Source organism: Pelobates fuscus, chromosome 4, assembly GCF_036172605.1.
Source record: "Pelobates fuscus isolate aPelFus1 chromosome 4, aPelFus1.pri, whole genome shotgun sequence".
Classification (NCBI taxonomy): domain Eukaryota; kingdom Metazoa; phylum Chordata; class Amphibia; order Anura; family Pelobatidae; genus Pelobates; species Pelobates fuscus.
The window spans coordinates 89,417,484-89,442,574 of NC_086320.1; the positions used below are offsets into that span (position 1 = coordinate 89,417,484).

Sequence of the window (25,091 nt, forward strand, 5' to 3'; positions counted from 1 at the left end):
AGTTTCCATACGAATTTCTGGAAGTATGGAGGTCTCAGCGGTGTTTGCCTAGTCAAGTGTCCGATTTTAGTTCCAGACACTCGACGGCAAAACACCGCTGTTCGGTAGTTTAAGATGGCCGCCGCCACGTGTTTGTTTCCCGAATGGCGGCCACCCAGAGGACAAAGAATACATTACACTGATTGCCAATTACCCGTTTGCAACATTGTTGCAAACTGTAATTGGAGGCACACTTATTCCTGGGTGGTCTGGTTGTTCGGTAGTTTCACTCAATATAATAAATGGAGTGATTCTACCGAACAATCATATGAATGCTGCATACATATCCCAGGTTAAACTTAATACACATATAATATTACAGGCAGTACACTAGAATATGTATCACAGTCTTAAAGGGACAGTAGTCCCAAAAGTCCCAATATGTCCATAGATGCTGTTAAAAGGGCCAGTAGCAGCAATATACAGTACAATATGCCCCAAATAACCCAGGGGCCATAGTCAGCAGGTAGGAGGCTAGCAAACAGGCTTCTCCAGGGCCCAGTGGCGAGGTTGGTTTCGCCACATTTCTCCCCTTTTCCAAACAGACTAACAGGGTACCTGACCTCTTGCCGGTCAGTGCCCTTGTTAGTCCAGCAGCCCACCCACAAAACAGAAACAGCAGTACAGCCCACCCACAATAAATGGTTACTACACCTGAGTAAGAGAAAAACTTGTCCAGGTCCAGGTGCCTCACCATGGCTGTGTGGGGGACTGGTAGGCTGTTTTGGTGGGTTGCTGAGTGGGCAGAGCCCAGCGGTACTCTGCCCTGGTGCCAGCACTACCCCGGGAGTAGTCTGGTTGGAGCCTTGCTGGAGACCGACTGCCTCCCCTTTAGCTGCGCAGCTCTGCTGCTGGAGACCGACTGTCTCCCCTTGAGTTACACAGCTCTGCTGCTGGAGACCGACTGTCTCCCCTTTAGTTACACAGCTCTGCTGCTGGAGACAGACTGTCTCCCCTTTGGCTAAACAGCCCTGTTGTGGGGGGGCAGGACCGACCGTCCCTACCCCCTGTGCTGGAAGTGCAGAGACCACGGTCCCATCTGCACAGGTGTGGGGCTTACAGTCTCCCCCTGGTACATTAAGCTGTCGCTGGGGAGAGGCGGTAACCAGCTCCTCTCCCATTAGAACACTCTGCCCATCGATGATCCGTCGCTGGGGAGAGGTGGTAACAATCTCCTCTCCCATGCCTACTTTCAGTCTTTGTGGAGGGAGACCGACTGTCTCTCCTCCCAATTCAGTGTCCTGCTGCTGGGGAATAGAGACTGGGCTCTCTATTCCCACACAATCATGCTGCTGCTGGGGTGTAGGACCAACTACCTCTGCCCCCTGTAACTCAGCCTTCCGCTGGGGAGGGAGGACGCTGCTCTCCTCTCCCTGCACTTCACACTGCCTTCCCGGCATATCACTCTGCTGCTGGGGGGAAGGACCAACTACCTCTGCCCCCTGTAACTCAGCCGGCCGCTGGGGAATGGAGACTGGGCTCCCAATTCCCTGTGATTCACACTGCCGCTGGGGAATGGAGACTGGGCTCCCAATTCCCAACAAATCACACTGCCGCTGGGGAGGGAGGACGGCCCCTTCAGCTCCCTGTAGCTTGGGCGCAGAGACCACGGTCCCATCTGCGCTGGTGTGGGGCTTACTGTCTCCCCTTGGTGTGCTAAGCTGCCGCTGCGGAGAGGGGGTAACAAACTCCTCTCCCTTACACACTTTCAGCCGCTGGGGAGCAGGGCTGACCCTCTGTACTCCCTGTAGGCAGGGCGCAGAGACCACGGTCCCATCTGCGCTGGTGAGGGGCTTACTGTCTCCCCTTGCTGAGCTGTGCTGCCGCTGGGGAGAGGGAATAACAAACTCCTCTCCCTTACACACCTTCAACCGCTGGGGAGAGGGGATAACAGGCTCCTCTCCCTGCACCGTAGACTGCCGCTGGGGAGCAAGAACGGCACCTTCAGCTCCCTGTAACGCACACTGCCGCTGGGGATCTGGGCCGACTGCCCAGCATCCCTGTAGGGCCGGTAGAGAGACCGCAGTCCCATCTCCACCTGCCATCGGTGGGTCTTCCCAGGACCAATCCGTGAGGCCCCTCAACATTTGTGAGTAAGGGCCACCTGCTTCCCCACCTGGCAACTCTGGCTGCTGCTGGGGATCTGGGCCGGCTGCCCAGCATCCCGGTGGAGTGACCTTGGTCCCATCTCTACCTGCCTGTTGTGGTTCCTCACAGGACCAGTCTATGAGGACCCCCACTTCGGGTTCCTCCCGCCGCCTCAGGGAAAGACGGCTAACCTCCTCGGATGCAGCCTCTACCCGGCTGCTGTAACGCTCCTGCTGCTGAGCATACTTCCTCTCTTTTGCCAACCGGAATTCTCGGTCCAGCCTTGTGTTTCGCTCGGCCATGACCTGGTTCCAGATCACCCGGCGTGTCTCCATGGGTATATCATCCCCATACTCAGCCACTCGCTGCCTCACCTCGGCCAGCCAATCATCTCCAGAGCCAGAACCTTCCATACTTGTCTGCTCCCAGGGGCGCTGCACGACTGCTAGCGTTGCCCTCAATTTGTAAATCCAAACGAACTGTGTCTCCGAGCTGCTTTACCTCACACTAGGACGCCACCCCACCGCTTGCCACCAATGTAACGGATCGCCTGGCACCCCGACTTGGTACCTCCGTTAATGGATGCTCCTAGTGCTTCCTGAGGGCTCCAAGCACTCTGGCAGACACCATAATCACCGAATCCAAGAAACCTTTAAATTCTCCCAAGCGTATGAATGCTGTAGACCATTGAATAGGAACCATACGAATAGGCTTGTACCCCTAGCAGTCAACTGGAACAGCATACAATAAATCCTTCCCCCAATAATGAGACGACACATCACTTTGAGGTTAAAACAGGAACTCTCGACTGGCTCATCCAGCCTGGCTTTTATTACACTAATCCACATACAGGCCACACCCAGGGGGAGGCATAAAATAACCAATCACATACATGGTTCAGCCCACACATCCCCTCCCCTCAGATAACATTAAACTCAATTATCCGGTACACTTTTTCAGCCAAGTTCTGGATGTACCCCAAAACCCGGGGGTACACCTTTAAATCCAGCATCGCTGGATAGCCCTTATTCAGGGGGACAACATATCCAAAATTCAAGTAATTCGGATGAATGGTTCGTGAGATATGGGGTTCCAAAGATTTGACCGACCGCATGGGTAAAGTATCCGAAAACAGTTCCATGCATTTTGGCTCTGCGGTCGGTCACAAACAAGGGAATGAAAACAGGCGAATTGCCTGTGTTATAGAGCCTGGAGAGGGTTTGAATGAATTCCCTTGTTTATGGGGTTCTTTCTACCGAACGGCGGGTCATTCGGTAGTTTCCATACGAATTTCTGGAAGTATGGAGGTCTCAGCGGTGTTTGCCTAGTCAAGTGTCCGATTTTAGTTCCAGACACTCGACGGCAAAACACCGCTGTTCGGTAGTTTAAGATGGCCGCCGCCACGTGTTTGTTTCCCGAATGGCGGCCACCCAGAGGACAAAGAATACATTACACTGATTGCCAATTACCCGTTTGCAACATTGTTGCAAACTGTAATTGGAGGCACACTTATTCCTGGGTGGTCTGGTTGTTCGGTAGTTTCACTCAATATAATAAATGGAGTGATTCTACCGAACAATCATATGAATGCTGCATACATATCCCAGGTTAAACTTAATACACATATAATATTACAGGCAGTACACTAGAATATGTATCACAGTCTTAAAGGGACAGTAGTCCCAAAAGTCCCAATATGTCCATAGATGCTGTTAAAAGGGCCAGTAGCAGCAATATACAGTACAATATGCCCCAAATAACCCAGGGGCCATAGTCAGCAGGTAGGAGGCTAGCAAACAGGCTTCTCCAGGGCCCAGTGGCGAGGTTGGTTTCGCCACAACCATGCTCTAATTGTTTGTGGAATAATGGACCTTACTGACTAGAAGGTAACAATAATACAATCAGAAGACATGTTTAACCCAAGGTAATATGCTTCCTGTTGCCATACTGCCTGTGATATGTTCTGGTTTCTAATATTTGACTTACTAGAAACATGGGTGTTGCATTTAAATATGTTCCAAATTAAATAAGGAAGTAACCCCTTTTAAAGTTGTACTAGTGAAAAGTGTTTTATTGCAAAACCTTTCTCTGTAGTAAAAAAAAATGACTAGGTTTATAAGGCTTATAAATTTATTTTTGTTTTAACATGTGTTAAAAGGAGAGCTATCATTTCCGAGGAACTTTAAATTATGTTTTCATACATCTTATTCCTGCAAATGGGCTCCTCCATTTTAGCTCACAGTCAATCATTGTTACAAGTACTACTCTTTGCAATGGACAGTAAACATAGAGAAAGCAAGCAGAGAGTGTGAGGTATGAAACAATGTTTCTTTATTTGCAATGTTTGCCCCAGTCTTTTCCTTGTTTCATCTTAAATATTATGTTGTTGCTAAAACTTTAATATACATTTTTTTTTAAATAGAGCATCTCTTTAAAAAAAAAAAAAAAAAAAAAGGTTAACACAAGTTATAGGTGTTTGACAATGTATTGTTCAAGTTCCCCTTTAATCAAGAGAGTATACTTATTTTGAAACTAGTCTAGAAATGGGTACAGGTATCAGAATTTCAATTATTTAATGGTACACACAAGCATGGCTATATTTTAGAATTGTATCAACATATAAGTCCCAAAAGATTAAACCTTTGCAAGGTACACAAAATTGGTTAATGCGGAAAGGCAAAGACAAATGCAGTTCCATTTCTCCTTGTAATAACATTGTGTGTGTTCGGTTAAGTGGTATAATTCTACAGTTTATATTTATCAAAGTGTCACTATCTCAAAGTGGTATAATGTCGTAAAATGTAGGTAATAATGAAATAAATGTGCCCAAGGATTCCATTAGTTGCCATGGTGATAACTCAATATTTCAGAGCCTTGCACCAAGATCACAATGGTAAAAACTCCCCAATATTTAAATCCCAAATTTTACAAGTATCTCAAGCTTTTAGAGTTGTAGTGAACTACTCAACAATGTTTCACCAAAATTAAGAATAGTTTAATATGCTTAACATGTCTGATCCATTCACTTTCGATTTCAAATGATAACTACACCACAACACAATAATGGTAAATTTCTTGTTGGTTTGTTTGTACCAGCTTTGAAGGGATTCTATCAAGCAAATTGTGGCAGGAAAACCTTTTAAAAACTATGAGTAAGAACTGCCAGATGAAACGCGTTAGGGGTTTCAACATGTTATCTGTCTGACTGCTGTTTTCCTGACTTTTGAATGCTTTTATATTTTAATGCCATAACGATTATTCATCTGCATATTGCTAGCCTGACATTTATGTAGCAAAAGTATACATACATAGAATTGTTTAAAGTTTAATTAAAGTTACTGTCACACTTCATCATCTTCTTTCATGAACTACTGCTCATCTGCAGAAGTAGAATGAAAAAACATCAACACAGGTTTATTCACTAAAATGTGATTTTTATTTTGGTTTTTTTTAGGGATACAAAGTGAATGCCAATGCATCAGTTTGGTTACTTTGGATATCCTTACAATTCACTACAATTCACATTTTACTAAGTTACCCTAATAGTATTCATCCTCTAAGAAACAAGTTGGTTCAGTTGAGTAACACATCAACCGTGTCATCTGTTTGATTACCAGCAGAATCAACTGAGACTTTCATTGTATAAATTCAATAATCTGAATAATATTAAGCTGTACAATACTAAAATAATTTAGCCAGTTGTCCCGTTATCTGTATAGTTCAAGCACCATATCAACTGCAACCTGCTGTAGGGAATATGGGGCCAAGAGTGCCCTGGTTCCATTCCAGAGCCAGCACTGACTCCATTCGCAAGGCACTTACAAACAGTTTGACCTTGTGTCAGGATTACTACTTGATCCAGCATGTAGAATTGTGTCACACAGAGGACTAATAGGTAACGTATTACCGGACCTTAGAATGGCCGGACTAACGTACCAAAGAATAGTCAGGATACTAGCTGAGGTCAGGTGATACAGAAAGGGACACAACGATAAAGGAAAGCCAGAGGTCAGGGATACCAAAATACAGGGAAGTCAAAATCAAAGCCAAAGTCAAAAACCAGAATATAACCATTCAGGAACACATTCTCGGACAACCACTAGGGAAAACCACGACAGGGCAATGAGGAAAGGTAATTTTGAGTTTAAATACATGCTTTACCTTTCTGATTGGCCAAGATCGATCTTTGACACCAAAACATGTGTGCGTCGCCTGTAAGACGACACGCGCACACCGATGTCATCAATCACCTGAGCGAACGTGGGGGTATAATTTGCCATGGATCTGCAGCGGCTGGTGTACATTAATATGCCGCAAGTGTCAGTCATGCAGACGCACGCCCGCTGGTTGCAGAGTCTGCAAGGTGAGAGAGAGTATGTTACACCCTGGTCCTGCCGGACACTCACCACTGCCTCCCCTGCTGCCGCAAGCTTATATATTTGGAGTGCCCTCCAGGACCTTGTTCTGTAACAAAGAATTTTTGTTTAGTAAAAAAAAAATGCACATTTAAATGTTTTGTCTTTGTGATATTAGTTACTATTTTATATTTTCTGCAATAAAAATTAATAAGTATCAAATAATATTTTTATCTCTTCGTACACTGCTTTTTATAAGCAGCAACCCTACTTTTCTAATGACGTGTCCAAAACAATAATTACCATTGTAGCTTTTTTAATGTTCTATAACGTCAGACATTTGGCCTGGTAGACTTTTAAAACTGACCTTATGCTACTATTCATTCATTAAAGTACGACCTTTGCTTGCTGGTCACAAAGGATAAATGAAGTTTCATATTATCTTTGTTCAAAAGAAGATTTATTGTTTGCGTTACTGTGAATTATTTACAGAACTACTATTTGTCATGCCAATCATCCTCTCTAAAATCTAATTTAGTTGCCTAATTCACATAGCCAATGTTTATAAATGTTTCTGTCAACATAGCAATTTCAAAGATTAAAAGCATATTATAACATTCTGGGTTTGGAACTGATTGTAACAACATAGCATTCAAAGAAGGCACATACCTAGTAACAATAAAATGACTGGCATTAGTTTATAAAAAATCTGCTTTTTCTGAAGAATCCTTCTTCAGGCACAAATTGAATTAGTCTTCTAGCTTAAAAGCTTTTAAATGTAATTCTCCAAAGAGTCAATTAAAATCAAACCTTATAATCTACTACCGTTTGGATGTTTTACTGGCCACTCATATTACTAACATATATGTAAATCTTATGTAGGACTTTTTGATATCCAGAGAGCTTGTCTTCATGTAGTAGGAATGGTTGGTTTTGTAGGAGTTCAAAAGATCAAAAAATGTATAAATAAATTACTTATTTTTTCAAATGTAATAAGGTAGAAGAAAATGATTTGCATTTACTATCCTTTTAATATATATTTTTAAATGTTGTTTTCTGAGTAAGAAAAATCCAAAGAATTGTTGAGAATTGATTTGTTGATCAAAACAGCTGAGCCAGAGAATTTTCTAAATTCAGCAATTTTTTGCTAGAATTTGAAATTTGTTGTCATTCCTCTGAATATTTTGACTTAGTCAATAACCTAAATTGGTATTTATTTTCCTATTATCTGTGCAGATTATCTCTATACCTGCACTTTATTGTGTACATGTTAATTAGTCTCTTGAAAAATTCTGCTAGTGTGCCATTCCATTTCCACAAATTAATTCTATCCCAGTCATCAACAATTTTGATTCCCATTTCTAAGTCTCTCTTATATTGCCAGTAATACATTGCCAAATCCCTTTACTATTTTCTATCTCTATGCTAGTCTTTCTTATGATCATTCCATTTACACCAGTAGACTAATCTACCTCTATTCTGGTATACCAAATCCTCCCTGTATTTTATGTCTTCAGCTCCATTTCCCTCTTCCTATGCATGTTTTGTAGATCCTTCTCTTCCTCAAACTAGTCTTGCATATTAAGCTTACCTTTCATGAATCATCTTGCTTTCAATATAAATTCTCTCTGTATTCCTCCATCTATATCAGTCATCCATTACTCACATCTTCCAATGCCAGTTTCCCATATCCTCTCTTTCACCATGTGTAATGTACAACCCAACACGCAGATTTAAAACCCACCAGAATAAATAGAGACAGAGCGAAGGTCCCTAAACCGGTCCTTAGAATGGCCGGATAATAGAATAAAATTCAAGGAATGTCAGAATAATCCAAGGCCAAGGATATCAGAAATACACCAATACGAGAGACAAAAGCTGAGTCAGGGGAGCTAGAAAACAGAGTAGTCAAGAGCAAGCCAGGTTAAAACAAATATATACCAAATGGACTAAAGAACACACTAATGGGATACTAGTAACACTAGGAACCACAACAGGGCACTGTGCCTTGGGAAAAGTTAGGTTTTATATGTTTGAGGGCATGATTATAATAACCCGCCCCCAAAACTTGAGTCTAATGATGTCATGTCGACGGCTCGCGTGCCTGCATCATAAAAAGGGGCAGGCGCACAGCAGTCAGCATCCAGGAGGCTGTCTGAGACTGCAGATAACGTAGGAGCGAGGGTCCGCCGGATCACAGCAACAGCTGACCGTCGGACCGCCAAGGTGAGGACACAAAAGCTGACACCGTGGAACTCTACAGTAAGCTCTTCTCTTTCTACAGCATCCTCGTTCTGTAGGCTAGTGTCTCCTATATTTCTAATAATCTTCTCTACCACACTCTCAATAAAGTACTCTCCTCTATCAAATGCATTTTTTATGTCAGTCTTACACTACTCCCCATTTGCTTTATGCCAGGCGCCTTCCATCGTTTTCTCTTTTTATCACTTACCCTTTTATCACTTACCCTTTTATCACTTACCCTTTTATGCTTTGTTATCAATGTACAGTGGATTGTATATTTTACATAGCTGCCAATCACTGTAATTTAATTATATTGTAGATCATTTTTATCACTTTCGAATGTCAGCCATGTTGCTGTAAAGACATTCATCCGTGTTATATGTCTTAACGTATACAAGTAGATCAGCTACATATTTCACAGTATGAATTCTTAAGATCCTCCACGTGTAATTTTTACCTCAAATATATTTCTAATTATGTTTGTGGTTTTACAAGTTTTATGTGAGACAGTACCAAACGCCCTGTCAAAATCTACATTAGCCTCTTGTAATACTCAAGTTTGATCTCTCATGTAATGGTTACACTTTTTTTTATATAAAGCTGAATTAAATATTGGTGCATGTGATAAGCACAAAATACCATGTTAATGCCATTGGAGGTAGTTATATAAATTTACATTTTATTTTTTTAGAATAACGTAGCTGCTCAATCTTTATGTAGCTTTTAACTACAGGTTTTCTTTTTTTATGTTTTAATATTATATTGTATAGTGCATTTTATCTTTCAACTAGACCTGCAAAGTAAATGTCTCTATGTGCTTTATTCTTTTAGTAATAAGCAGCACTTACTTGTACTTCTATTTTAAACAAGTCATTCGTATATCACGATTCATATGATTTAATCCAAATAGCCAACTCCAGAGCCATATTATGGAAGATAATTCAAAATTTGTCCTCCAGGTAATATCTATTTAATTATTCTACTGTATCTTTTACATACATATTAGTGTTATAAAGATTTCTTAAGACATGTTTTCTGTAAGGACACTACACACTTTTAATACTCCATATTAGAAGCATGGAAATGTTAGTACATATGACAGATTTGGAGTTTGGAGTAAAATAAATAGAAAATCAGAATTCTATCTATTTATTATTCAGTTCAGTTGATATACAGCACTATCTTACTTATGCTATAACCACAATACGTCTAGGATAAATATATTTTTTGTATTTGAGGGATACCTATACTCTTAGTGTTTTGGGGGCAGGTAGGATGTTACTGTTAGTATTAGTGTGGAAGTAAAATGTGAGATTGCAAAGTACAAGACCCCAAGGCAGTCTATGATCAATAATTAACTAATGCATATTTCTTAACGTTGACATAATTTGCAGCATAATATCTGAGCTTAAATTTATAAATTGAAACACCCTATGTGATAAAGGTATTTGAGCAATTATGGTTTAAATAGCATGCAATATCTACCAACCATAAAACCATAACCTCTACATTTATGGAAATCAATCAGTTCATTTTAATATTGCAACTTGCAGGCCATTTTCTAATTTTCTCACATGACAAAAAATTGTCGCTTGAAAAGACAGCATAATTATTAAATAAACCAATTATGAATCTACATGTAGTAAAATGAGTCTCTTAAAATGCTAATTGCCTGATGAGACAAGTGGACATGGAAAGATCCAACAAGATCAGAGATATAAAAAAATTACAATGTATTAGTTAAAAGTACATATCTATGCATTAATAAAACATTATCGTCTCATTGCAGGGGAGAATTTTAATTATAGCAATCTTGTATCTCCAAACAGCATGTATTTTGGGGAAAACCTCATTCCTTCAAATGGTCTTAAGTCTATAGTATTATGCTAAAGTTTTATAAAAAAAAAACATTCTACCAAGTACACTTTTCTAATTTCACGGTTCACTGATCAGTCAGTAAAGATTTAAATAATTCAGAAAGAAAGCCTATTCTTTTTCTTTTTTAGAACTTTAAATCAAGGGATTTTTTTTAACGTTTAATAGGTTTTTAACCCTTTTAATAGCTCTTCATTATGATGTTAGTTTAAGGAGAATGTTCATAATAAAGGTGAATGGCAGTCAAGGGCTTTTTCTGATTAGTTTTCAAACCTTTCCCCTTTCATATGAAACATGAAAGAGAGAAGCACTGTAAGACAAAATTACATTGTATGCTCTTTTATTTATATTAAGTCAATAGAAGGATACGTATGCCCAGCTTCAACACTTATATATTAAGACCCTTAAGCCAAAAAATAAGAAAGTGTATATATGTATAAAAAAGATCAAAGTCAAGTTATTATTTTCTACAGAACAGGTTGGTATTAAAAAAAATTAAAGAATTTACAAAGATAGTAGAATAAAGTTGTTGATGTCAAAAATATCTTTCCACATCGTTTACATACTATGGACCGTAAGTCATTTTTTAAACCACAAGGGTCCATTGGTCTACTGCATAAAGACCATAATACTCTGTGTGATTGATGCTGTGCAGTGTGTGGGCCCTTAAGCTTGATAAAGACCCTAATGGGTCGAAACTTCGATCTGATGTGTTTTGTTTAATATGTTTTAACTTCATTGGTAAATCTTAGTGAGTGCTTTCTTTTTCATTTATTATGTACAATTGCTGAGAAGCACCTGGTATAATATGATTTATTTATTTTTATCATATAGGCAGATATATATATTTTGGTCAGGGACAAGGTTGTATTTGTTTCAAATACCTATGACAAATTTGGTTAGATTTTGATGGAACTGATAGTTAGTTTAGGCCTGTAAATAAAGAGGGCCTACTTAGGGAATTAGATAATAGAAATAAAGGGAGAGGAAGGTGTGGTTCATCAAAGATGCCTGCGGTCATGAGGAGAGATTTAAGACTGGCAGATTTAAGACCGGATAAACCCCTCCCACAACAAAGGGACTATAGGCCTTAACATTTGTGGTCGGGGACTAAGGTTGTATTTGTCTCTACTACCTAAGACAAAGTCGGTGGGAGTGTACCAGAACCAATGGTCAACTTAGGTCAGTAGATAAAGAGGGCAACATATTGAATACAAACTGTATGTTACCAAATGACAATTACCAAATAAAAAAAAAAGTGTTACAAATGTTTGTACATAGGGGAAGGATATCTGGCACAACCTGTGGAATTCAAACAAGGTTTGAATAACAAACCTCTGCAAAAGAGAAATCTCAGTAATGGAAAAACAATAAGATGAGAATACCAATTTGATGAGCACATATCCCGTGTGATAGAGGAGGTTTGGGACAAGTACATTTTAGGAGTGTGTGTCCTCCATGAATAAGAACCCTTAATCACGAATACCAAATTTCATGAACTCATAACCTCTGTGATAGAGGATGCTTAGTAACAAATGAGCGAGTGCCCTTTATGAAAAAGAAGCTCAGTAACCAGATAACAATTTGGTGAGAACCTGACCTATTGTGAAAGATAGGTCAGTAAACAATATAAGCTTAATGAATATGTGACCTCTGTGACATAGGAAACTCAGTGACTAAAGTTAATACGATGACTGTGTGCCCTATATGATAGAGTAAGCTTAGTAACAAATATGAATGTAAACATACAGTGGTAATTATTGCAATTTCTGAGAAACTGCAATAATTACCTCTAAAGATTAACTCCACCTCTAGAGGCTGTCTACCAGACAGCCACTACAGGGACATCCTGAATTGAAAGGACATTTGGCCCAGTACCTGACACAGGACATCCTCAAGCTCTGCATGAGTACTTCCAGAGTCAGATTTTTTTCCCCATTATCCAATGGTTTCCTATCGGTAAATTCTAATGCGAGAGGGGCCATTGCCATGCATCCGCATTAGGTCTCCCCTGGCAGCTGACGTTGGTGGGGGAGAAGCAAGTGGAGGAGTGGGGGAAGAGTTGGGGTGGAGCCTTACCCAGTGCTGAGAAACTTCGGCGCTGGATTCACGTAAGTGACTGAAGGGGTTTTAACCCCTTCAGCGCAGCGGTTAGGGGTGGTATGAAGGAGGGGGGCACTGTAGGATTCTTTAGTGCCAGGGAAATGGCTTTGTTTTGCTGGCACTATAGAATCCCTTTAATGAGTACGTGACCTCTCTGAGATAGGAAACTCAGTGACTATATTAAATGTGATGATTGTGTGTCCATGTGATACTGGAAGTTCAGTAAGAAATAATAAATTGATGAGTATTGTGGTGACATTCTGTCATCAAACTAATATGGTGACTAGGGGGTCATGTGACCAGGCTCAATTATGCCTATCTTACAGGGGGATACGCTTTACCCTTTGATATGGTAATTAGGTAATTCAATACCTTTACAAGTCAGGAAAGAGGTAACCACTTCCCCCTATCTCCATTCCTCCTTGTTCCTTCTTGGCTTAGTAACAAATATGAATTTGATGAGCACTTGTCCTCTGTTAAAAAGGAAGCAAAACAACCAAATATCAAATTTGATGAGCATGTGAACTCTGTTAGAGGAGGCTCGGACAAAATACAAAAATGATGTGTATCCTTTTTGAAAGAGGATGCTCAGTAACAGCACGCTCCTTGCAACTGAATTTTACAAGCAAATGTCCTATGTAAAAGGGGAAGCTTTGCAACCAAACACCAAAATAAGATGAGCAAGTGCCCTCTGTAAAGGAGGAAGTTCAGTAACAGAATAACAATCCAGGTTCCCCTAAACTCTTTCTTTGGGGTGCTGGCTGCAGATTTAATACTACTTGGTAGGCACTCAGAGTGATTATGAGTGCCGAGGTATATATAGCGCATCTAGCTATCCTCCTTACCTCTTTGTTTATGCAGCATCCAATACTACTTTGGCTTTGACAGGTGAGGGTTTACTTGTAGGACCAGAGGTATTCGGTAGGCACTCAGAGTACCTTTGAGTGCCAAGGTATCTACATTATGTTAACTGTCATACTTACCCATGCAATCATCTATTTATTTTAGTTACCCTCTTTTCACTCACTTGTGGCTTCAGTAAGAAGTTTACACCAATAATAACTGCTTACAGCAGTGTTTCCAAAATCAGTCCTCAAGACCCATCAACAGTCATATACCCTCCCTAGGCAATTTTTCTACCAGCAGTAGAATTATGCCCTCTTTAAAAGGGGGTTCTTTCATGCCTCATTATCTGTCGATTATTGCAGCATAATTCCTTTAGGCAATTTTTAGGCTCATATAGCTGTGAACTTTTGCCCCCTCATATGAAGATTATATCTAAATATTTTAGCCTATCTACTCACTAGTGTGTATTTGTATACACTGTGACTAGAAGCCTGTGATTTTGATTGATTAATAAAAGTTAAGTTTTATATATGGACTCTATTTTCTTTAATACCACTCTTTGAGTTTGGTCCAATTTCCTTAAATGTTTTCCTATTCTCTGTAAGTTCTACATACTGGGAGTGATTTTTATCACCAACTCTGTCACCATAAATAATGCTAAACAATGTGTTTTATTATGTCTGCAATATCATTAAATTATAGTTTGTGCATTTTTTTTATTAGGCAGGTTTGGACTGCACCAGATCTACATGTTATGATTAAATATTGAATTATACCAGTTTAAGTGTTTTTAAAATGCTTATTTTGTTTAACCATATCTGCTCATATCTAAAGTCACTGATATCAATCAATACATATTGACCCCTAAAGTGAGTTATTTGTTCGATGGCAAACTCAATCTAGCTTGAAGACTTTCAACTTCAGCAGGATCTTTCTGTAGCCTTGGGAACAGTGCTCAGCAATGCTCAGTGTCAAGGCATGACAGACTTTGGTAAACGAAAGGGCTTCAAAGATACTTCCTCGTCTCTTGCTCTTGCTGAAGCTGGCATTTGTCCAGACCTTGCCTGCTAACACCACATAAAGCAACAGCTGGTGAGTAACATTAGCAAACACGGCCTGAGGGTTACCCATGCTTTAGCTCTATGTTCACCAACTGCTATTCAGTAAAACAGCTGGATCAAAAGAGATTCAGTCAAGATGTAGTTAGAGCTTTATGTGTAGAACTGTTTTGATATAGATTGTCTGCTAGAGGCACAGATAATGATAGCTTTGCGAGTGAACATATTTGACTAGAAATAATGCTGGTATGTATTTTTTTATCTTCATTTCGTTACAGTGAATGGTGTTTAGGCAACAGTGAATTCACAGCCTACTGATAACATTCGGAAAGTGTTACGCTGCGAGACAAGTAACTTAGTCAAAAATAAAAGGATTTTTATCACTTAACACAAAACAGAAAACTCTCCACATTAAAATAAAACAAAAAAAAATCCTTACCTGTATTTCTCAAATAACATCTTGACATATGCACATTCTAAGATATAAAGAAAAGATATGGATATATACTGGATGCATCATTACTATTTCTTAATTTGATTGCGCTAGTTTAGAAAGTAATTTGGTTGCTACATAGCGTTTATAAAAATATTAGTTTTTTCTCTGAACAACCAGTTGATCCATTCCAGTTTAGTGATACTAACTGTTGTTTATGGTAAATTGCAACTTACCATTATGATTGTGTATTAAAAGAACACTATAGTGTTAGGAATATAAACCTGCATCCCTAATTGCAGAGTAGTTTTAGGTGAATATTCCTTCCCCCATTTTCAATAAAAACCTGATGAAAAGGTTTTTACCTAGCTTTTCTCCAGCACTGAGATTCCATCACCACAGACGGCTGATGCACCTCCCATGACATAATATGGCTCTCGAACTGGTGACCAATTTAATGCATTGGATACACATGAGTGGCAAATGCTGCATACATGTTTAAACTGCAGTCTGCTTCTCATAGAAAAGCATTGAAATCTGGAAGACAGTCACTACAGGTGTGTTTTTTTTATTTTGTCAATTTTTTTTAGTGAGGTGAATGCTCATAATACAAAGTGTGCAATATGAATACACAACTCAAGCAAGTGATGTCTCAGTATAAGTGTATACAAAAAAGATTAAATCACCTATTTATTGGGGTTGTAAAAATAAATAGGCAATAATACCCAGGACATACTTGAACACGAGAGAAATCTCAATGTATCTTTCCTGGTAAAATATTTTCTAAATAAATAAATAATAATAAACAGTGCAAGGAATTCAAAGCAAAATAAAAGTATTATCAATAAGACCACCAGAGAAACACATATAATCAGGCAAAGCTTGACCATCAAAAAGGAGGGTCTTTAAATGTCTTCAGCCTAAGTTAGCCAATTCCAAATCTCGAGGAAAGCATCCAACCAAGAAAGCTTATAATACAGGCTTGTGGAGAAAGGTGAGCCAGAGAGTCTCTGTAAAACCCTCATATGCCATTACTCCAGCCCGAGACTTCAGTAAAGCCCTGACTCATTGTCCAGTGACTCTACCTCCTTTGGTACACAAGTTAATGTCCCCAGTAAGAACTTTAGGTCGGTGACTATGCTGAACCCTCCTGGAATGTGGACAGGTATGGTGTCCAGAATCCACCATGGTTCCAGGCCTAGGATGGAGACGATTTAATGAGATTCGTTAATGAATAGTCAATACAGGGGCTTGTTTCGCAAAGGAGCTCTGGTGCTGGTGTGCACACTCCCAGAATTGCAAACACAGGATGTCATATGCATCCATGATAGTGGGGTTCCCTTGTCTAGAGGACTGTTCCACCACAGTCTGTTAGAGAAAATAGATGACTAACAGTAAGCCCAGGTTAGCTTAGGGCAAGTAAGTCCCAACTCAAGCCGTGACAAAAAACCTAGTTTACCAGTAGTTAGCAAATGAATACGATTATCAAAGAACTCTTATACAACACATCAGCTTAGCTTAGCAGTTAAGCCTGCACCCCACTAGAGGTGTTTTTAATCTTTCGATAAAAATATTGCAGTTTCTAAAAACTGCAAGGTTTTATATAGCAGGGTTAAAAGGACAGAGCCGCTACACCCAAATCACGTAATTGACATGAAGTGGCCTGGGTGACTTGACAAGTGGTCCTTCAAAAAGTATTTCTTAATCACACCAATGAATATATAATAACATACATCATTGGTTGCTTTTAAGATCTACAATGTTATAGCAATATATATAATAGCACAAGTATACTTGGTTTCTAAGTATAGTATAGTTTATTACAATTGGATGAAAAGTTGGTATACGATCTACTTCCAGATTTTAACATCAGAATCAAATATTACAGCTCTAGAAATATGATTCTCCTATAAATCAAGTACATGATAAGTATACATTTCATACAGTCGGAATTGAGGGATTTTAAAGGAAACAGATCTTTCCAATGAAACAGTGGTTTATTTAATAAAACATCTAAGAATTGCCATATTTTCTTAAACTAAGCTCATAAAAGATACTTAATCTACAGGGTAATATTGGACAAGGAAAAGTGTGCGAAAATCTTGTTTTGGTCTTTGTTTTGGTCTAATACACATAAAAGATCCATTCTATTTTACTTTGGCATGTCAGTCTTATCTAGTTCATAATGACAGTAGTAAAGAATCCTGAAAAAGGGATAATATACTTTCATATTCTGCAAAAATATGCATCTTAGAACATATGCTGGAATGAAAGTTATGCTACCTTTTAACTATACAGTCCCAATAAAATTGTCCAGAGGAGAAAAACCTAAATGAAATATTACATATACGCAGTGTTCTATTTATATTAGATCATGGTTTGATGTCATTGTCATAGTAATGACATTTTTGTATTTTAATCCAACTCTTATTTCTTTATGATTATGTTATTTAATTCATTTGATATGATCACCAAGAGCAGAAAAATGCCCCTTTGTCAAAGTGTTGAATTAGCAATTGGTTCCACTAGGACCTCTGTCAGGCTGGCTTTAATGGTATTCTCAGATCTCCCCACCCAGGCCACTTGAGATTGGCATTCTTGACTAACCATGCATGGTACGTGTACCATAAGTTGCTGATTCCTGGTCTAAGTCTTGTTCAGACTAAGTTTCATAAGCGGTTTGGAGAGTACCAGTCATCAGTCAAGAACATCTTAAACATAAAACATCTGTCTTCGAAAACAACATTATTTATATAATTTATTAGTTGTAAGCATACAACTGTTGGAAACATTTACCAATCTCTTTGGATGTTAATGAACAATGCTGCAGTCTCTGTGCAATATTGTTTTGACATATATTAAATGTTTAGTATTGTTTGACTGTGTAGTAACATAAGTTATAGTAAATATAACCTAAAGATATGCATACTTTTCATAATATATATATATGCCATGATTAGATTTCTACAAGGGGACAGATTTGTTTCAGTACATATGGAATTCACAGTTTGTCAGTTGATAAAGGTATCACTTTATATTGTTAAAAGGTCTAATCCCAAAAGAGTTGCGATTAAATATTAGCCAATATGCTTTATATTGTCTAAAATCAGAAAGACAAACATCTAAGAGTCAGACAACCTGTTGATTTTTTTTATTTATCAATGTATTCTAGTTTGTATATGCTTTGGAAATATGTTGTTTACTAGATTAATAGTTTATTTGAGTAGTGCATACCTTCAACTCTTGTTTCTGTTCACTGAGTTTTTTATCTCCTCTTTTGATTTTGTAAAGTGCTACTGAATATATTGGCATTTTATAAAGAATTGTAAATAACCCTAACCAACTCTTTAGTAAAAATTCTGCTAAATATAATCATCAAAGTTATTAGACAGACAGATAGATAAATAGATAGAAATAAAGAAAGAAAGAAAGAAAGAAAGAAGAGCCAACTGGGGACCTACATGAAGTGTCAGACATATGCTCCCAGTGATGATGACTACCATCACATTGTGCATTTTTCACTTACTCTGATTATGTTCCACTATTTAGACTAAAGAGAAAACAGTAGAAAATTAACATTTAGAATAGCCCACTTGTGCATTTGATAATGAAGAATGAGACTGAGGCATTTTTTTACACTAATGATGATTAAATCACCCAATAAAAACTAATTACTACCGTAATAGTATAGCAAAGCTGAATAAAAGCTTACATTTTTGTTAGCATGGTAGACCTATAGCTGAAAAAATAAATGCATTTTAAGAGCCTGATGGATATATTACTTGATAAGTCATTTGTGAGGATTAGTAATCATACTTCCAAATGAGAAATGCATTACTTTATGCATCTGTGCATGTTTGGATTCTTTTAAAAAAACATCTCAAAAGACAATTTTACTTTTTTTTTTCTAAATAGTGAAAAGATGAAAAAATTATTTTAATTCTAATCCTCGTGGAATTGTAATGTATTGCTTCAATTAAAATAATGTCTCTCATTAAATCGAAAATCCAATGCTCTAAATGCATTGCATTCATATTGTCTTTTATTTCACATAAAATATTCCCCTGTACGCATATTATCCAGCCTTTGGTTATATTGATTAGGGTAATACTGATTTAACTGCATTTTATGTTATATAACATATTTAGATAATAAAATACAGAGAACTAGCTAAAAAAAAAAATATATATAAAATTAATTTACTTCATAGTAAATGCCTTGTTTATATAAAACTGAATGCCTTTACCAACCATTTCCAATGTAATATTAAAATAACTATATCATGTTTTTGTTGGATTATACTTTTTTCTTTTTTTGCTATGTATTTTATTTAAAATCACTCATTTAATATTTCTGATACATTTTGGAAAATCATGTTATCCATGTTATGAAAACAAATTAAAAATACAGGACTGTGTAAAAAGAGCAAATAAATAATAGGTTACATTTTTTATTATTTTCCAGATGCAAGAGCTTCAAAATTCCAATGGAACTCACTATTCCCCACATTCCCAAATGGCAGCCATGAGAGCAAGAGTTCAACCACAGGATATCAGACAGGCGGGTATGATGCCACATGGCCAGTTAACTACAATCAACCAATCCCAACTGAGTGCTCAACTGGGATTGAACATGACAGGAAACAATGTTGCCCATAATTCTCCATCTCCACCTGGAAGTAAATCTGCAACACCTTCACCATCTAGTTCAGTCCACGAAGATGAAGTGGATGATACCGCCAAGGTATATTTTTATTTTATTAGCTTTCCATTTGTTTGGCTTTGCACTACACATCAGGATCTGCATCAACTTAGTCTTACTAGAAATGGGCAAATGGCCCAGTATGCATTGGGATGTGTGAATGTATGGTAATGTGCATCTGTAACTGTGTTTGTTTCTGTGATTGCATATTTGTGTGTATGTGTGTATCCTGTTAGATAGTCTGGGATGCATATCTCTGTATGTGTGTTTGTGTCTATGAATGTGCATCTCTCTCTGGGAGCATGTGTTGGATCATTTTGGTCTGTGAGCCTATGTGTGTTTTTAAGTGTGTATTGTGGGGCTTAGCCAGTGGACTTGTAAGGGCCACTAAGAATTTTAATGGTGGCCCTGTGTCAAGTGACAATAATATTACAAGTTCTTCCACTCCATAATATACACTTACACCATTGACTTCAATAACAGTGTATTTATTAAATAATAAAACACTTAAATGTGCATGGATGAGTCAGCTTATGCTGTCAGCCAATTAATGACTGGTGTGATTGACTTCAGAGCTGCAGAATCCTGGTGTCATCAAGTGCCAATGCAGATGATCAGCATCCTGCAGTTACCCAGGGAGAGCAAAATGGCTTACCCTATTCCCAGGTACAGGGGCCAGGGTACTCCTGACATCATAACTACTACAGTGGGTTGTAGTGGTTATGATGCTTAGAGTAATCCTGTCCTCTTGGCCATCAGCAAAGACTTTAGAAGCCAACTGAAGAGTTACACGTTTATAACACTAGATATTTCTAAACATCCATAGAGTAGGTTCTTGTCACGACCTTGTTAATATTGCCTAAAATAAATCTGTTTGAATGCAAATAAATTGTAATGACTGTGCTAAATAATTTGCCAGAAGAGCCCTATTTATTTAGACATTTTGGTGAAAGGTTAATAGTTCAATGAGCAGAATAGTCTCGATCTCCTTAATTATTCAGCATTTTTTGTGCAGTAACACACTGAGAAGAATACATGTCACTTTCTATTGAAATCATAATTTATGGTCCAAGTTATTGTATTCAATTCTGATGACAACAAAGGTCATTTAGAATATTCAGTTGCTAAGAATGATGTGAAAGATAAATAGAGGTCACTATCTATCTATCTATCTATCTATCTATCTATCTATCTATCTGTCTATCTGTCTGTCTGTCTGTCTGTCTGTCTGCCTGTCTGTCCATTGATCATTCATTTGTATATATGTGTCTACATAGATAGATAGATAGATAGATAGAGGCAGACAGACAGACAGCTGAATGGACAGACAGACAGTTTTTGTCAATCAACTTTCAAGTTTAATGTATCAAAAATATCATCTGTGAGCTATATTTTTTGTAGTTGTGTCCATTACTTGTGGATCACATAAACCTATAGATTAAGCATACTCATAGCTGTAATAGATACCATATGTTACTCTAGTTGTTATTTCTGATAATGACTATTAAATGTTGGCTGAGTTTGGTGGAACTTGGCTGCCAAGTGTGTATCAGACAGAGGGTCAAAAGCAGACTTTTATTTACTATAAATAAATATGAAAAACAGAGAAAAAAAATGTAAACACAATAATTCACGTGGACACATACATAACAGAATACATTCACATATAACTCAGCATTTTTTGCTATACCTGCATACCTTTAATATTTTTGAATAATATTTTCAAAGTGTTAACATTTTGGGCTAAACTTTAATAGTTTTTTTTTCAAAAATATTTTAATACTAATAATATATATAATATAAAATATATATACATATATATATATAATAATTTTAAAAGTTTATCCACAAATGTTAAAACATTTGAAAAGCCTATTGAAAAAAATATTAAAACTTGGTCATAATTAAAGATGTTCTCCTCTACTACATAATAATGACAGCCTTGAATGTCAGTAAAAAAGAAGTGTAAATTGTGAATTCTACCTTGGATAATGACATATGCCTAGATGTCTCATCCAATACAAAGAATTAGAATACTTGTCTAAACAAAAAATCCACAATATAATTATAGGGCTATAAGGAGGAAATAATATGGTTTGTCATCCTTCGAGCAAAACCAGAATATATATATTTGAGCAAACATATGTCTTCAAAACGATGCTGTGTTAGCCTTTTTTCCTTAAATATTTTAATGCCAAGGAAAGAATCTGTGTTCTGTAAACATTAAAGTAAGTTGAAGCTTGCATATATCCTGGGGCTGTACTGTGTCCTCGGATAAAACTCACAGAATTTATAATGCAAGTAATGTTACATGTTATATTTACTTTGCTTCCAGTTGTGCAGGCTAAAAAATTCTAGAACACAGTATTTAAAGACTTGTATTTTATAATTTCTCACATCAAAGGCCCGCTTCTTTACTTTATATTTGAGACACAATGTTTTCAAGTATTTTATAAAAATCCTAGCACACACATGGTAGGTGGGTGCTGAGTAGCTATTTGTATTACAGCCACCAAGCAAAAAATTGAAATCAAATCTAAGTAGGTCATAGGTATTTTACTGTATTTTAACAGCCTGCTAAAAGGTTTGTCGTTTCTGTATATTTTTCTGAGTAATCTAGACTTTATGTTGATGACATGTCAAAACAACTGCACGTACATAAACCTTAAAAATTCACCAAAATGTAGGACTTTTCTATTACACTTTCTCTACTAGCTTTTATTGCAAAACCAAATGATGACCTTGAATCAATTCACTTGCGAAGTTCTTTAGTTATTCACTAAAGTCTGAACACTCCCAGTCTAGATTATAAAAAATAATCCTGGACCACCTAGAGAAATATGGATACCAAAATCCTTACTTCTCAGGATCACAGGATCAACGGACAGATTTCAGCCTTCGGCATCTGAATGGACATTAGAATCGATTCATCTGAAATTTTTTTTTTTTTTTAGTTTGGTCTTTTCGGTATTTAACCATGTCGCATTTCAGTCAAGACGAATGTCATCCATGTAGTCGTTTTGGGCATAAAAATTGTACTGAAAAATATAAATATTATGTATATATTACGGCATGAAAATATGTTCCCCCATTCATGGCTGGTCACGTGGAGAAATGTGTGCATTTGTTATAGTCGAGATCATAACAATACAGTCAAAAAAGGGCAAACATTATTAAAAGTAAAAATAATGATAAAAACTGTATTTCTTCAATAAAATAAGTTAACATATATTTTAACATATATTTTAAAGCTGCTAAATACATAAAAGGTAATTCCCAAAACCTTTGAAAATCAGTATTTAAGAAAAAGTTTTTTGGTTTGTTTTTTTACTTTTTTTATAGTGGCTTTCTTGTGTGAGTTGGCCAGCCCCTTATTATTTAACTTCCACACTGCCAAGTTTTTTTTTTACTATTTTCACTCTGGCTGCAAGTAGATAATCTGAATTTGAATACATTTGTCTGCAAAAAGCTAGTGAATATCTTTTGCAGATTTTCCTGTTCACGTTCTGGTAGAGATATGGTAAATTTGGTAAATAAGTAAATTCCTTTGTATAGTACTTGCAAATAGTTCTTGCATATGAGAATTGCAATCAGATTGTATCAGAAAGATGTGCTTCTCTGTGTGAGCTAAACTTCAACTGAATTTCCCTGTAGTAAATTCAAGAATGGCTATACTTTTTATCTCATTCTACACTACTGTTTGATTTTTCAGCTGTTATACTTGCATAGATATTTACTACTGGTAATATGCATTTCCGGGATAGATGACTCACTCTTCCAAATCCATTACTGATATCTCCAGTTTTCTTCCCCAAACTACAACCAAATGAGGCATCACAACACCTGACAAGATTTATATGCTGTAGCACTTCAGGAAGCCATATTGAGACAACTGATTATGTACAAGCATCCAATATAAGGTCTACTAAGAAGCTTACAGATATATGGATGATTTATTACTTTATTCTCGTCTTGTAGATTTTCTATTACAAGCCCTAAATACCATTTCCATCTGATGGTGTCTGAATTGATGGAAACCATTACAACATGATTATGCAATATATAGATTTTTGTCTTTTGTATAACATGAGATCTTCCTCTGTGGTTTTCATAAAATTAAATAAGCTAACTTTATAACATCACTATTAGTATGTAGAGCTCTTTTTCTAAAATGTCTCTTCTATTGAAGAATGTAAGCTAATTTATATTTAGTTTTTCATTTCTGACATCTGGGTAACATCTGTGTCATATTATTAAATTCCTAGAGATTTTCAACCTAGTATTGGATTAGTAGTAAGTATCACCTTTCAGGTTAATACATACATTAGTTTTCAACCATTTTACAGGGAGCAGCAATGCAACAAAAACCCTTTTGTGACGGATGTTGGAAAAAAATAGAATAAAGTAATTATTAATGCTAACCCTTTAGGCATTGTATTAAGCCAGAATTCCTCTTTTTGTTTGCATTATACAAATTTCCATTTCCATATAAATAAGTTATTTAATATAATTGCCATCCCCAATGTACCCTTGTGTAAATGTATAACATTAACAGGGAGATAAACATAAATAGATGTATATAACTCACTTCGGCTTTTACAGACCAATGTTGTCAGTTTTTAATTGTACTTTTCTAAGTCGCTCATTGCCTCTTGATGCAATTATTGACATTATTTCTTAATAGATTGTAAATTGAATTTAAAAATTTAAAAATGCAACAATAAAGTAGAACATCAGTGTAGATCAGGGACAACTCAAAATGATTAGTGTGTGTGTGTGTGTATATATATATATATAGATATATATATATATATATATTTACTTAATGTTTTACATACAATTGTTTCAAGTGCGACTAGGTCTATTATATCTATATTAATTTACTGCATTTAAACTTTTTAATATTTTTGAGCACCATGTTATAATATTAAAAGTCTTATTTTGTACAGATTGAGCATTGATGTTATCATTTTAGGTACTGATTATAATTATTTTTACAGATAAGTGCAGCAGAAAAAAGGCCTGCACCTGACATCGGAAAGAAGCCAAAAACTCCCAAAAAGAAAAAGAAGAAAGATCCAAATGAGCCACAAAAACCTGTGTCTGCATACGCTTTGTTCTTCAGAGACACACAAGCTGCCATTAAAGGACAAAATCCAAATGCTACATTTGGAGAGGTTTCCAAAATAGTGGCCTCAATGTGGGATGGACTTGGAGAAGAGCAAAAGCAGGTAAGTTGTATTTCTAAAAGAATTATGTATTAGAATGCAATAGTGATCTATTGTTTTTAATGTTTTTTTTAAATGATTAATTTTGTAATTATAATATGATATACAAAAACAGTAAAAC

The 25,091-nt window shown here is 37.0% G+C and overlaps 1 protein-coding gene across 1 annotated transcript in view; it reads left to right on the forward strand.

The window, feature by feature from the left end:
- TOX (thymocyte selection associated high mobility group box) overlaps positions 1 to 25,091 on the forward strand; it is a 283,911-nt gene that overhangs the window by 227,153 nt on the left and 31,667 nt on the right. The window contains exons 4-5 of the mRNA XM_063450412.1: positions 19,506 to 19,784; positions 24,743 to 24,973. Coding sequence (XP_063306482.1) covers positions 19,506 to 19,784; positions 24,743 to 24,973 — 510 coding nt within the window. The remainder of the gene's footprint in view (positions 1 to 19,505; positions 19,785 to 24,742; positions 24,974 to 25,091) is intronic.